The sequence below is a fragment of the Akebia trifoliata genome, chromosome 12 (genome assembly GCF_017979445.1).
Source record: "Akebia trifoliata isolate Shusen 1 chromosome 12, ASM1797944v1, whole genome shotgun sequence".
Classification (NCBI taxonomy): Eukaryota; Viridiplantae; Streptophyta; class Magnoliopsida; order Ranunculales; family Lardizabalaceae; genus Akebia; species Akebia trifoliata.
Window position 1 is genome coordinate 3,855,563 of NC_141386.1, and position 15,345 is coordinate 3,870,907.

The window sequence follows — 15,345 nt, forward strand, 5'->3', positions numbered from 1 at the left end:
CTTCCTTCTAACGACAACCATGGGAGAAGAGGTATTTTCGGTACTTCAGTGCCCTTAGTAGAACACTAGAGACTAGAGAGGTTAGAGGAACGGGTTAACCCGACCACTTGAATTATTCAGATCCGACAACACCACATATGCGTCCAATGGATTGGGCCCGTATTCTGGATTGATTTTGGGCTAATCCATTTACTAAATGGTTGGGAATTTGAGATTGGTAGACTCATTTAATAAAAAAATTAAAATAAAAAAAAGATTACTTAAAGGACCCTGGTGGAGGAAATTTTTTTCTAAATAATCCCTCAGTTTTGGGCGGTTGCTGAAATTTTCATTTAGTAAAACTTTTTTTTCTTAATGGTCTCATTATTGCGAGCTCACCAATTTTTATTTATTGCCGAGTTCACCGATTATTATCATTAAATTCCACAATTTTAAAAACAAATGTCGATCTCAATAATAAAAAGTGGTGAACTGATACTGATAAAATCCATCCATCTTCATTTTTCAAGTTTCTTCAATTAAAATACATGTAAAAATCGACTAAAAAACTTGAGATAATGACTTATCTAGATGATTTCAAATCAAAAGAACCATCTTTGATCAATTTTCATCTAAAAATGAAAAAAATTTAAATAAAAAAAATCCAAATTTTTATCTACGTCTTCAAAAAGCATGAAAAAAAAAACTTATAAATGATTTCTTCTTCCTTCTTAAATTCTTAGTGACAAAATGATCTCCAAAATTTGATTAGGATACCAAAAATCTAATTTATTTGGATGGCAGTGATGAGATCCAATGGTTAGGGCATTCAATCACGAGAAATGTGATGAATGGGTTGAAGGACTGATTATAAAAGAAAATTTTACTAAATAATCTATAAGAGAAATCCTAAAATTTAGGGATTAATTAGAAAGACATCCCTGTCAGGGTCCTTGGTAAGTTTCTCAAATAAAAGGGTTTTGTTAACATTTGCTACACACGTTAAAATGCATTAAATACACCTGAGTAAATACACCTGAGAAGCTGACATCATACCGAAAATGCTCAAAAAATACATTTTTTTTATTATTATCAAAATACCCCCAATTACTTAATCCCAAGGTGTATTTATTGCATTTTAATGTGTACCCCAATAATTTCTTAAAGTATTGATAATTTTTTTTCTTTTTCAAAATCTCCTTTAAAAATCTTATTTTATATATTTTTAATAAAAAAAGTGATATAACTATCAATATCAGTGATATAGTTTTTTTTTTTTTTTTTTTTAAAGACCTTATAATATTGACTCTAGTGATAATATGGCTCCCCTTCAGACACACACACGCCCCATGCCCCATCATAGATAGAACTGTAATCGTTTGCCTCAGGATGCATAAATTTTTTTTTACAATAATGCATATCCCGAGACAACTGATTTACAGTTCTGTGATAGAGGTTTGTCTTAGTCAATCAATTTTCAGTTTTGCTTAGTCATCTCGGAAAATGGGAACTTGTTAACAAAGTCCCTGATCCAAATATTAGATTCATTAATAATGTCATACCATTGGTTCCTATTTTGGTATGTCTACTAATTTAAAAAATGGGGTCCATCTAACATCAAATGGTTTAAATCACCACATGAAATTAAGACTTCATGTGTACCGATTACATAGGAAATGAAGGGAAATCTTTTTCTGTCCACCAAAATCTTCTTTATCTTTAATAATAAGACAATTGGGTAAGTCTTCTGTGAAGCTCACAGGATCACAAAAGCTCTGCATTCATCATCAATAGGATCACACACCAAAGTCCAAATATGCTTCATATGCGCGCGCGCGCGCGCACACATACACACACACACACACAAACACAACAACAACAACAACAACAACACGAGTGGGGAAAAACATTCAACAGGCTTATGATGATTGCAATACAGGATTATGATAATTGCAATGACTAATGGGCAAGCTTAAAATACAGGATTATGATGATTGCAATGACGAGGACTGCGATTATGGCACCGATCATCCATTTGTTCCTGCTCATCCTTCTTGACATTGCAGTCAAAATTTTCTTACTCTTGCCGATATGGTCATCCACTCCGTGCAGCTGCAAATAAGTAAGGAACAACATTAGCAAATATATGCATAGGCAGGCCCCCCTCCTCATGAATCAATGTATGATAATAGTCTTTTGAGACACATTGAGTATCAACTATTAACATGACCATGTAAACATCATTCCTACATATTCTCATGTGCTGGAAGATCACTTGTAACCTCAAAGGTTGACCCGATTCTAATTATTTGACTTCATTTGAAAACTTGGGTAATAAAATACTAAGTCCATGGTAACAGAAATTGTCCATTTTTTGAAGAATTCGGAACTCCTTCAACCGGCAATTTAATTGGAATTATTCACTAAGTTATGAAAAACAAATTTTATTTTATTTTATATTGATTAATAATTAATGTAAAAAAAAAAATACTCTTTTTTTACAATATAATTATCTTGAATGGGACGTACCGTATTATTAGCATGTAGAAGAGACTGGCGCTGTCCATGCAAATCTTGAAGGATTGAGACACCAAGCTCTTCTGTCTCCAGCATGGTTCTTCTACTCTCCTTGATTCTGTCGCTGGAATGATTTAATCTCTCTGTTGACATCAGCAATCTTCCTCTTTGATCAGCAGACACCTGCACCATCCATCCATAAGTGCCAAAAGATTGTTCTGCCAATTAACTGAACAAAGATAAATTTCCCAAAACTAAGAATAGTTTGCTCAATATCTGGGGTAGACATGGGATATTTCCAAACTTATTTTTCTCAGAATATTACGAAACTTTGTTTTTTTTTATCATCAATTCCAATATTAAAAAACTTTTCCACATGTTGAAAAGAGAGAAATTTTAAATACTAACTCAGTGGTATTTTTCCAGAGTCATCGAAAACAGAAAAACAAAATATAAACTTCAGTAACATTGAAATCAAAACAGAGACACTATAAGCGTTTGATACCAAAAACATATTCATGGAACCTATGCCATAATTGAAATTAAAATAAAACTTAAACTATTTAGTTGGGCTTGGGCAAACATGATTCAACAGACAAAGATTCTAAATAGAACCAATGTTCCAGAGAAAGATGAGAGCAAAATCATTATAATCAGAAAAAGTAGATAGTAATGGGAAATAATATTAAGAGCACATGACCCCTCACATAAAACAATTGAGTATAATTCTTGTCCAAGATACAAAATATAATGAAACTTTTAAACAAAAAGCATGAAACCAAAGAAAGATATATTGGTCAAGAGTCCAGACATACCATCATGGTATCAGCCATTCCTGACTCCAGCAAATCATCTCTTGCAGCCTGATTAGCATTAGCTGATGTCATCTTTTTAACTTCACTTTTTAAATTATTCAGATCAGATTTATACTCCCTTAACTTAGCAAGAAGCATAGCCTTAACACTTGGCTGCAAACTTCTTGCCTCAAGGTCCATTTTTCGAATCTGGAGATATTCAAGAAGACATCACTGTGAAAAGCTATAAATATGTGAAGGAAAGAGAAAACTTCAATTACAAACAGACTAATTAATCACTACAGCACCAGAGCCTCAGCATCATCCAATCCGGCTTTTATTTCAGATATTTTTTGCTTCTTTTGTTCTGCAAAAGTAAAAAACTTAAAATTATTAGTACATAATTAAGAAAGAAAAGTTTAAATCTTGTGAAAAGTATATGTGTGCCTTGAGCAACTCGTAAAACCATGGCTTGGAAGAAAATCAATACTTCCATAATCTGAATATAATAAAAAAATCTATCATACAAATATCCAATCAACACCATTTTCGGCCTTTTTAGAGCCTTTGGTATGCACCAAAGCACTCCTTCTCACACGAGCTGTTATTGCTCTTCTTTGTACATGCCCAAACCATGTCAAACAACGCTATTTTCCTACTTCCTCTAGTTATTGGTTTTTTGTACATGCCCAAACCATATCAAATGACATTCCTTTATCACTTCTTCTGTTGAAGCCATCCCAGAATTCCCTACAAACTCACAGTTTTGTTCGTAGGGCTCAATCGGAGATGACTTTAAAGGTGATGTTTGTGTATGATCTCCATAATGAGGTGGTTGTACTCATAAGAAACTAGCCAATTCTGAAACTAAGAACCTAATCAAAAGTGTAGTACAAGTTAAAGCTTTATGAGTTGCTAATTTTAATATTAACTTCAATCCAAATCTTCATAGGGTTACATATTCAAATTGAGCCGATTTTTTTGTAAAATTGATCTCCATGGTGAGGAGATTATCCATTACCTAATGAGTCTGAGAATGAACTCCTCACCATGGAGAATATCTTGATAAAAAATAGCCTCTTTCAAAAACTGTAACCCAATCAAACGTGGCATCCAAGTAAAAATGTAAGGTCCATTTTGTTCAACTTGTAACCACTTTTTATAAGGTTGGAAATAACATGTGCTTATTTAGTTATCAAAAAAGAAAAAAACATGTGCTTATTTCTTTTGAGGACAAGGATAGCATCATCATTCATCATAGAAAATCAGCTGGCTCATCTCCATGTGGACCCAATGAGACAACATGCAAATGCAAGTCTGTGTGCACGGGGATGCATTGTGTCCATGGGCAGGTGTGAGTGGGTGGGTGAGCTTGTGCATGTGTCTCACGCACATGCAGAGAGAGAGAGAGAGAGAGAGTGGCTCTATCTTTCCGATATCGTTTCTATTTATAAATGTTTTGTTTGACAACTTCTTTATTGAGGATACAAGGTGCATTATTCTCTAATTTGTTTCATAATCACAACTTCTTTGATCACTGATGTCATATTTCTATAAATACTTAAATGGCTAGCTTTGTGTTAGACTAATATTTTGTCTCAAAATATCTTTGATTTCATATATATCACTAAGAACATCCCCAGTCATGACTCAAATTTTTACTCAGATTTAAGTAAAAGTTTTGAGTAAAAGATTCATTTGATAGGAAGCACTTCAGTCGTAAACTGAAAAAATCAGGCTAACCTTACTAACTTAGTAAGATTTCAAATCTTATTGAGCTCACATTGTGGCATCCTAAAACATGATCCAATGCCACAAAATTGTAGAGGACAAAAGTTCGGAAGCTCTGGGAAAAAAGTTAATTTTCACCGTTGAATTTTAATTTTAAATTTGGGAATTCAGTATCCGTCCATTTTCAATATCTTGAATGAAGTCCAAAACAGATTTTTTTTTTAAAATAAAAATTCATTTTTGAATATGAGTTTTTCCATGAAATCTAGAAGGCTCTAATGTTGGATTGTCAATGTGGTAATCTGTATGGGCCCGACGACCTTTAGTAATATTTGAAACTTACTAAGTTAGTATGAAAAGTTATTTTCTTATGTAAAAAATGACAGTTGGGATTTGAGTTTTACTCAAACTCTCGCTTGATTTGAGTTTGAGTTTGGGTAAAAGACAGTTTGGTTTAGGGACTGGAGCATCAAAAGTAACAATATTACTCAAATTTTCAATTTGAGTCAGACTTTGGGTAAGGGCTGGAGATGGCCTAATGCTGGCCCAATGCTCCTAGGTTCTTATACCATCATAATAAAGGTTCAGTTTCCATGTATTTCTAATCCAAATTGGGAGTAGAACTGACAGGTTGTTTCTAAACAATATATCATATTACGTACAACACTTGAAAACAGTAAACAAACTGGGTTCATAAAAGACGTCCAAAAGAAGCAGATATTTGAGGCTGAATCCTTAATCCTTAAAACACTCTTTAGATGAGTTACTACCTAGTCAACCCCAAATATTTGAGATAAAACTTTGATGATTAATATGTGTTACCGCTTCCATAATATTACCTGAGAAACTCAGAATCAAAACAGGACAACTGAACCAACAAATGTTCAGTTAAAACCTGAGATATTTCGAACCCATTTGAGTCCGTGACAAATCATTGTTGTGTGATAACGTAGCTGATTATATACAAGGGTACGGTTTAAGAACCGTTCCTTTTCAAATCCATTTCCTACTGCCATCCATAGTGACAAAGTCAGGATTTGGGAAAACTCGGCAAAAACTCGGGAAAATAAAAAATGCACTATTACTTATGATAATTTAAAATGTATATTTCACATATTATACATAAAATTAGACAAAGTTACAAATTTTAACACTAAATATAATTTAAAGGTGTATTTTTACAAGTTTTGCGAATAAGTCGGGATTGAATCATTGATTAAAGATTCATGAATCAATCACAACTTTGCAAACAATTGGTGAATTTTGTCACTATGCTGCCAACTCAGGCTGAATTAATCCCAAAGCAAACAAATTTCGATAGTCTTTAATCCACAAAAAATCTGAATAACATCCCACTTGCCTGATTAATAATTTTTTTTCTCATCTTGATCAAACTGTCTTCAACGGTAAGATTTGTTTGTCTTACGCAATTACAGCATCAAAACACACACCTCAAAAACAAAATCCTTAGATTTCCTAATTATAAACCACATAATATTAAAACAAAATTACATGATTCTCATCTAAGAATTACAAAAGGAGGTCAATTTTATAAAACAAACAACTCTGTTAGCTAATTAAAATGGGAAATTCGCATATGTTAAAACAAATCTAAAGGGAAAAAAACAAAATAACAAAACTTACCACCATCAAGAATACCAGCGGAGGTACATTTTCTGGAAAGATTCGCCGAAATCTCGCAGTATTGGCGCTCGTATCCTTCAAACACCTCACTCATCGTGACCTAGATTATTACCCTACAAAACTCAATCGTTGATTCAAAGATTGTTAATTTGCAGGTTTCAAATTCAAACAAACTTTCCCAAATCATAAAAAAAAGATGAAATTTAGTTTGTTTCAAATTATAAAAACCCTAATTCGATCAAAATTACACAATCAGATTCAAAATTAAAGGTTTAATTTGCTTCCCCTTGAATTGATATCTGAAATTAAAGAGAGTTTTCATGATTTGAGAGAGATTAATCGAAAATCGAAAAATACCTGAAAGATCTGATAGTTGAAAACTCGCCGTCCTTCGAATAGGCGATTTGGTCGAATATGAAGGCCGTGTCTTGTGAGTGTCAATAATATGCTTATGCTTTTGACAGGTCTTCCTCCAAGGAGGGTGTTTGGTTACTCCTGGACGTTATTCGGAATAGAGATACACTTGGATAATAAATTAAGAAAAGGTAATTATACAAACCCCTCCATGTTTGCTGAATATTTGACATACCCTCTCTACCTCTTCAAACTAATGACATACGTCCCTTGATCATGGTCTACTGAAGTTTACCTATTGAAAATGACCTAATTAACTTGACTTCAACCTTTAGAAAGAGAAAAAAAAGAAAAAAAAACCATGATTTTTGTACCCAAAATCAGTAATCTTTGAGCTTTTAAACAGATAAATTATAGATTTTTAACCGATAAGTTAATTTTAAACTATTCAACCTCGTCTTCGGTCCATGTTTTCAATGTCTTGTAGAATCCTTGATTTACCCCAAAATCTATCATCTTTTACTTCCCAAAAGTCCTATCTTACTTTTGAATTTGAACACTATAAAATCATAATGTTGACGATGAAAGGAAAATTTTTTTTATGTTAAAGGTTGAAGATGAATGATTTTTGGAGATTAAGATGCGGGCTTTTATGCTAGTCAACCACGGCAGACAATGGGCCGAGTTTGGGCCCAACTTATCCAGGCCTAGCTCATCACATATCTGGTTTCCGTAGTATACGTATATATTTTACAATATATATGCACGTTTATAATACAAAAAAAATACATGAACAACTGTTATATTTGGGGTTTTATTGTTGATTTTATTATTAAAGGTTGAACTGCTTCCCATCTCTAGTTTTGTTAGGCCATTTTGGCCCAACTCAGAAATAAGCCCAATAATAAATAGTCTAGGCTAAGTTTCGAACGCATTTTCTGCATTTGGACCATTTAGGCCCTACCTGAATATTAATGGGTTGGGGTTGGACTTAGATTTTTAGGCCCATTTTGTATTGGACCATTGACTTTCAATAGTGGCCGGAAAAAGGCGCATAAAATTACCACTAAGAGCCTAGTTCATGCTCATGGATAGTATGGATCCATTGAAGTATTAAACAACTCCAACGCACTAGGGCTTATGCTCTGTATCTTCTCCCAACTAACATTTTACAAAGGTAAAGCCCTCGGGCCCTGATTCTCTAATTTGAAATATTTTGGAAAGAGAGAAATTGGGATAGGCAAAAGTAAAGAGTGAGTTTCTCTCTCTCTCTCTCTCTCCACAATAAATTTTTTGTGAAGGGTCATTTTGGCTGGTACGGTTGGAGTAAAGATTCCTTCAATAGGCAAAATCACTCTCCACAATAAAAATGCCTTTGCATTGGAGTTGCTCTTACAAATCCAAAAGAATTTTATGCTTGGGTTGCAAATGGGCTGTGCCTACTCTATATTTTGTTAATTTTTTAATGGGCTTATCCATTTCAAATCAGACCTGGAATCTCCCATGGGCCAACCCATTACAACTATTAGAAGATCCAATTTGGGTCTGATCAGAGTGGATCAAGAACAGAAGATATCATTTTGGGGCTATGGCTCATTAATTGAACTTTTTTTTTTCCCCGAACTTCCTTTAGATATTCTAACTTCATCTCGATATATGATTGAAGACAGGATGATAACGATAAACCGACGATCACAACCAGTCTGATTGGTGATTCCTATTTATTTGATTGAAGCATTTTGTATAACAGACTTCATGAACGGGTCCACAAGCTTGTTTCAAGCCAATGATGAAATATACTCGCATTCAATGGCTAGGAATCAACAATAGTCTATATATTAACCAATCAAACTTTGATAAATATGGTTGATTCAAATCCTATCCATAAGATATCGGATCAGATCCTTAATGGAATCCAAAACATTGATAAAGACCTAAAGTTATAAGGTCAAATCTTGGGTCTGATCCAATCCATTGACAGCCCTATATGGTGTGTCACATTATTCGATAATATTTCAACAAAAAGAAAAATATAAGGGGAAAATTACAAGGGAAAAAAATATGATTATACGTAGGACTGTTAATGGATTGGATCAGACTCGAAATCCAGTCCAATAACTTCTGATCTAGATTGAAGATTTGGGTTCTGATAAAGATCCAATTTGATAACCAATTGGATAGATTTCGGATCAACATTTTTTCGATCTGATAGTGCCTTGACTGATAAAATGCGAGAAATGACATGAACTATATTATATATTTTATTTAAATATATGAAATTTATTTATATTCAGCATAAATTAAATCAGATTTGGTCTAATTTGAACCCTATCTGATTGTTATTGGGTCGTTTTTGGATTTTAATATTGTGATTTGATATAAAAAAAAAAACCGAAACAATAAGGGTTTGGTCCAAATGTTATTCGATCAGCTTCAAGTATAATCCAATACTTATTGGATTAATACCAAATCATCCATGAAACCTATACGTACATGACCCATTAAAAATAATAGTTATTTGTTTAAGAAGGCTGACTCTTTCTCATCGATAAAAAAAAAAAACGAAAAACGCAAAGGAGTGTTATCTTTTAATTGAATTAGCTTCAATCTTTATTAACCTAAGATGTGACATCTACCAAAACAGTTATGTATTTTGTCAAAATTTCTAAGCCACACATTTTTAAAATTTTTATAAAATAGAAATTTTATTAATACCCTTGAGAAATTTGTGATATTAGATTTATCCCCTTGCAAAATACACTCTTTGACCAAAAGTCAAAGATTAAGGATTTCTTAATAGAAATTTCAGTTGAGAGGAAGTTGAAGGAGTTGAATAGAGACTTTAGTAAAACTCAAGATTGAGAAATGGGTTTTGAAGCATGAGTTGCTTATAGAAAATGAAACTATTTATAGAATTTTTTGTGATAAAATGATTTCATCATAAAAATAAAGTGAATAACATGGGATTTAGATTGTTTCTTTTTAAAATTTTCATTTTTATGAGGGTAAAATTGAAAATTGTAAAATAAAACCTTAAAAGCATTTTTTATATTTGATTTTGATAAATAAATGTGAGAGACAACAGATATTTTTTGGAGGGTGAAAGAGAAAGTGACAGGTATAAAGGTAGTGTGATAGGTAAAAAGTAAAATTTAATTCATTTGTAAATAACACATAAAGCAAAGATAGATGAGCAATATGAAAAAATATTTTTCGAAAAATAAATAAGAGAATGACATGTGTAAAGATGATGTGATAGGTAAAAAGTAGACTTCGATTCTCTTATTGATGAGTTAACGTGATATTAATTTAGTAAGTTAAGTTTTTAAAGTTAAGTAAAATCAAATTTCACAGTTAATTTGATTGATAAAAAAGGAATATTGACTTTCAATCAAAGATAAATCAAATCTTGCATTTTGTAAAGGGTAAACCCAATATTGCCAATTTCATAGTGGGGTATTATTAAAATGCACTTATGAAAATGGTCTTTTGTTAGTAATTATTTAATTTTAAGAAAAAGTTTATCTAATGTACAATTTTTTGTTGAATTTACCTTTTTGCCCTTGAGTTGAATGTAAGTTGGGCAACCATTTCTCGAGGATGAAAGGAATGCTTTTAGGATCTAAGTAGGTAAATAACACCTTTGACCATATGAAACATAACCATTTTGGTATTAAAAAAAAATTACGAAATTGGATAAATGACTGTTTTCATAAATATTAAAAAAGGTAATTTTATTAAAATTATCTACCTTAAAAGAAGTTGACATAAATCTCAACCGTTGGATTTCATGTTTAAATGGTTGGGATCATGTATTTTCCGCAAGAGCCATTCTACGTGATGTCACCTGAACCTGACCAAAACTAATACTTAATACACCTTAGATGGATGGATAAGAACTCTGATTCTTGAAGCTTAAGTTTTCTATCCTGATTTGATTTTATAACATTATCCATCAATTGACTTGGACTTAGCTTCGTTTTGTAGTAAAGAGTACAAGCACATCTCAAATCTTTCTTTTCAATGAAGTAAGTTCCCTTATGTTGACTTGACATATAAACAGAGTTAAGGGACCCAATAATCAATACAACTGGGGTCATTGTTTAATGTAGGGGTTGTTAATGGATCGGATCAAATCCAAAATCCGATTTGTTTTGATTCGATCATTTTGATTTTGGATCATGGATTCGGATTCTAATAAAGAAATGATCTAAAAAGGATCCAATTTGATAATCTATCATATCGGTTTTGTATCCAATAAAATCCTGATCTAACAGGGGTTGATCCAATTCTTATTGAACTGGTCTTAGGTTAACTTAATCAAATCCATTAATGTGACTAGGTTTAAAGAGAAGATTTTTTTTTTCCACAAAGTTGCATTTTTTTAGTATCTTTTCTTGGTTTTCCAACGTGTGGCAATCTGACACACTTTTTTGTATGTTTTTTATATGTTCCTTTTTCAAAACAGTAGATCCTTTGTTTCGGGATACACAAAGGCAAATCTTTATGGTCTTGTATAAATCTGTGAAGGGTGCGTACAAAGAGCATTAAAAAAAAAAAAAAAAAAAGATTATTAGGACTCTTTGCAATATATATATATAGACCATAAGTTATTAGACGATCATTAGATGATTTTAGGCCCCATTATCGACATGTATAATTAGATCCTAATGGTTCGTGTCTATCAGTCATTGAAGAAAGATTAAGTAAACCTAATGATCTTTTTAAATTTTAATGCAATTAATTCTTGGTTTTCATTCATAAAAACACACATGAAAAAGGAATATTCACCTTTCATTTATTGCCACTAAGAACTAAATAGACCAAATAATGATGTAGAAATGAAAGGGAACTAATACTCAAACCCACTTTGGTGGGCACGCTTTATTTAACAACACCTTCAATTAGAAACCCTAACCCTAATCATGGTCCCCATATTATCCAAACAAATCAAATAGATTAAAAGAAGTCAAGAAACTTGGGCCATGTATGAGAGCTACACCACAACTAATAAATGGCATGACAAATAGTTCAAAGGCTGCTCAAGAAAATTAAAGTTATGGACCCACCAATGGAAGAATATTAGAAGAGAAAGAAAAGTCACTTACTAGCAAATTTTGCTTTAAGTAGGGCCTCTTGACTTCATCACTCAATGGCCATTTCTTTTGTAAGTTTCATTCTTTTTTAAGTCACAAAGATTGCAAGTATGCATTATTTTTTACAAAAATAGTGAGTAAATATTTCCATCACATCTATATAGGTGACGTTTGCGATTGCGTTTGAAACAACTTTTCGTATCAATAAACCCCCAAAAGTGCTTTAAGATATGAAATTATTGTTTGATGGCGGCTTGATTTTCTGTTTTCTCCGTAAATGAGAAGCTGAAAATGGATTTAAAAGTATAAGCTATCCAAATCAAAATATTCTTCCAACATTTGCGAGAATTTAACAAAACCTTAAGTCGTGTTTATTCAAAAGAGAATACTTTTTCTTTAGGTTATGTTTGGATCGAGAGAAGAGAAACTCATTCAGAGAAGAGAAGAGAAACTCAATTTCTCTCCACCATGTGAGGATGATCTCTATGTAAAATTTGAGATCCAATAAAATGTAAATTGAATTTTTATATCAAAACTCAATCTCATAAATTGAGAGCCATTTCAATTGTTATTGCATCGGATTTGTATCTTAATATTGAAATCTGATAATAAATTAAAAAAACCCGAATCGACAAGGATTTGATCCGATTAGTTCATTGCCAGGCTAATCCCAAATCGTCCCACGATCCAAACCAAACCCAATCCATTGACAACCTCAAATTATCAGTTGAATAAGTAGTAATAGAAATTATTTTGCATCAGGAGAGAATATTCATGAAATATGTATGTATGTATGTATTTAATCTTTATAAAGGATGTTTAGACTGGTTATTAGTTAATTTTATTGGAAGGCAACCTACGTAGAACATGCCATGGAAGATGTTCCATAGGCTTTACAAAGACCAAAACAAGTTTCTAAAAAGGGAAAATTACTTAAAAGACTCTAGCGGAGGGATTTTTTTCTAAATAGTCCCTAAGTTTTGGGTGCTCTCTTAATAGTCCATTTAATAAACTTCGCTTTTCTTAACAATCCCTGGACGTCATCTCACTCATTTCTCACATTGAATGCCCTAACCATTTGAACTCATCGTTTTCATCCAAATAAATTGGATTTTTAGCATCTTAATCGAGTTTCAGAGACTCCATTCCGTGGAAAATGATTTAAGAAGGAAGAAGAAGTCATTTTCAATGAGTTTTTTTCTTCAAATATTTTGAAGATGTATGTAAAAAATTATGATTTTTTTTCACTTTTTTTTGTAAGTTTTGGATGACAATCAATCAAGAATGATTCTTTTGGTTTGAAATCATCTAAACAAGTCGTTGTCTTAACTTTTTAGTTGATCTTTTCAAATATTTTAGTTTAAAAAACTCGAAAATCGAAAATGGGTGGGTTTTATTGGTGTTGAGTTCAACATTTTATTTATTGTCTATTTCAATAATAAATAAAAGTTGTGACTTAGACAATGAGATTAAGAAATAATTTTTTTATTAAATGTCCTAACAAACTATTGTCCAAAACTTAGGAATTATTTACAGATAAATCCCTCTACAAGAGTCCTTTAAGTAATTTTCCCTTCTATCATGATACATACAAACATTTGGTTGTAAGAAACCCTAACATAAGTGACCAAAATCATAGAATAATAATAAAAAAAGAATCTTTTTTGGGATCACAACTCACAAGGGAAAGTTTTCTCAAGCTTTTTGAATTAGTTCTCCCACGCAACTTTTGTGACCTTGACCAGGCAGAAACATGCAGCATTGCTGACCACATTCATGAACATGTTGACCAACAAAAATCAAAGACCAAATCAAATCCATTTTATCCTCTCTACTAACAAGTGACAAGTGTAGGAAATAACATAATTAGTAAGGGTAAAAGGACCATTTTGCTTTACTAAAATAATGGTTTATTATTATTATTTTATAAATGAATTGTTTTACCTATATCTTCTTCTTACAAAAGCTCAGAGCCTTGAATTTTAACTTTTTTTGAAAAATAAAATTTTAGAACTTTGTCATTTGTTTAACAATTAATCATTTTTTGTTTTCATGACAAATGTGTCCCACATTGTGTAGGAAATGAAATGTTTTCAAGCTTAAGCCCTACATGTCCTCTGCCCATAAATTTTAAAAATAACACTTATTTGACCTCAAGTTGGAATCTCATATCTCACTTCTTGACTTAAAAGTAATTGAGAATCACACATACTTTTCATCGAGATACAAGTGAAAAAACATCTATGGTTCCTATTCACTTTCACGTCAAAAAGTCCGATATATGAGATTCCAATTTGAGGTCACTCCAACACGATTGAAATTTTAATTTTAAGATTTCAAATTTTATAAAGGGTTGTTGATCTCACATGTATTATTCCTGATTTAACGAAAAAAACTTCATTTTTTTTTATATATAATGTTTTTCTAGCTTTATCCGAGGTGTTGAAAATGGATGGCTACTGAGCACACAAATTTAAAATTAAAATTCAATATTGAAAAATGATTTTTTTTTTCTTTTAAGTTCATAGAATTTCATCTTCTATATGTCACAAAGCGATCCGATCAAGAAATTTCTTTTTCCCACTATGGGCAAGAGAGAAATTTGCTCTCTTATTACTAATGTCATTTGCACCACATGTCAAACGGTTGTTGGGTCGAAAGCTAAAAAATCACTTCAAATTTATTTGATTTGGCAAAATTGCCAACATACATGAGGTTATGATGAGCTCCTTTTATTCTTTTTCGTGAAAATTAGGATTATAATCTCTCAATCTCATTTTTCTTTTCGGAAAATATAAACTCCCTCATAGAAAACCCTGAAATAAGTTGCCTGTAATTTATAAACAATATAATGACAAAAATGCCCCTAGGACAAAAGTTACCAAATTGTCAAAAAATAATACCAAAACAGTTTGAAAGTTGTTGGACTCATGAAACAGTAAAAAACTACCTTCAACAAAAGCCAAAGCACAAACATAATACATATGTATCTTCAAGTCGAATTTGCTAGTAATCTATTGCACAATTGGTGAAAATATGGTTTAAAAGGCAACAATATTATTTATTATTTTATTTTAATTGATTATTTTTTTGAAAACTACTTATCAATTAAGTTCTTATTTCAACGTTGTTTCTATTTCTTACTAATAGATTATATAATTTTGAGCCAATATCAACAAACAAGAAGCTTCATAGATTACTCAAAAAAAAAAAAAAACCAAAACCCCACA

The 15,345-nt window shown here is 31.8% G+C and overlaps 1 protein-coding gene across 1 annotated transcript; it reads right to left on the reverse strand.

Annotated features, from left to right (window-relative positions):
• Positions 1-1,668: 1,668 nt before the first annotated feature.
• Positions 1,669-7,160, reverse strand: LOC147388676 (vesicle transport v-SNARE 13-like). The gene is made up of 6 exons (XM_086419046.1): positions 7,023-7,160; positions 6,666-6,778; positions 3,599-3,657; positions 3,312-3,500; positions 2,509-2,679; positions 1,669-2,091 (listed from the first exon to the last, which is right to left on the reverse strand). Exons 2-6 carry the CDS (start codon positions 6,757-6,759, stop codon positions 1,939-1,941), a joined length of 666 nt encoding a protein of 221 aa, XP_086275172.1. The 5' UTR covers positions 6,760-6,778; positions 7,023-7,160; the 3' UTR covers positions 1,669-1,938.
• Positions 7,161-15,345: the final 8,185 nt, after the last annotated feature.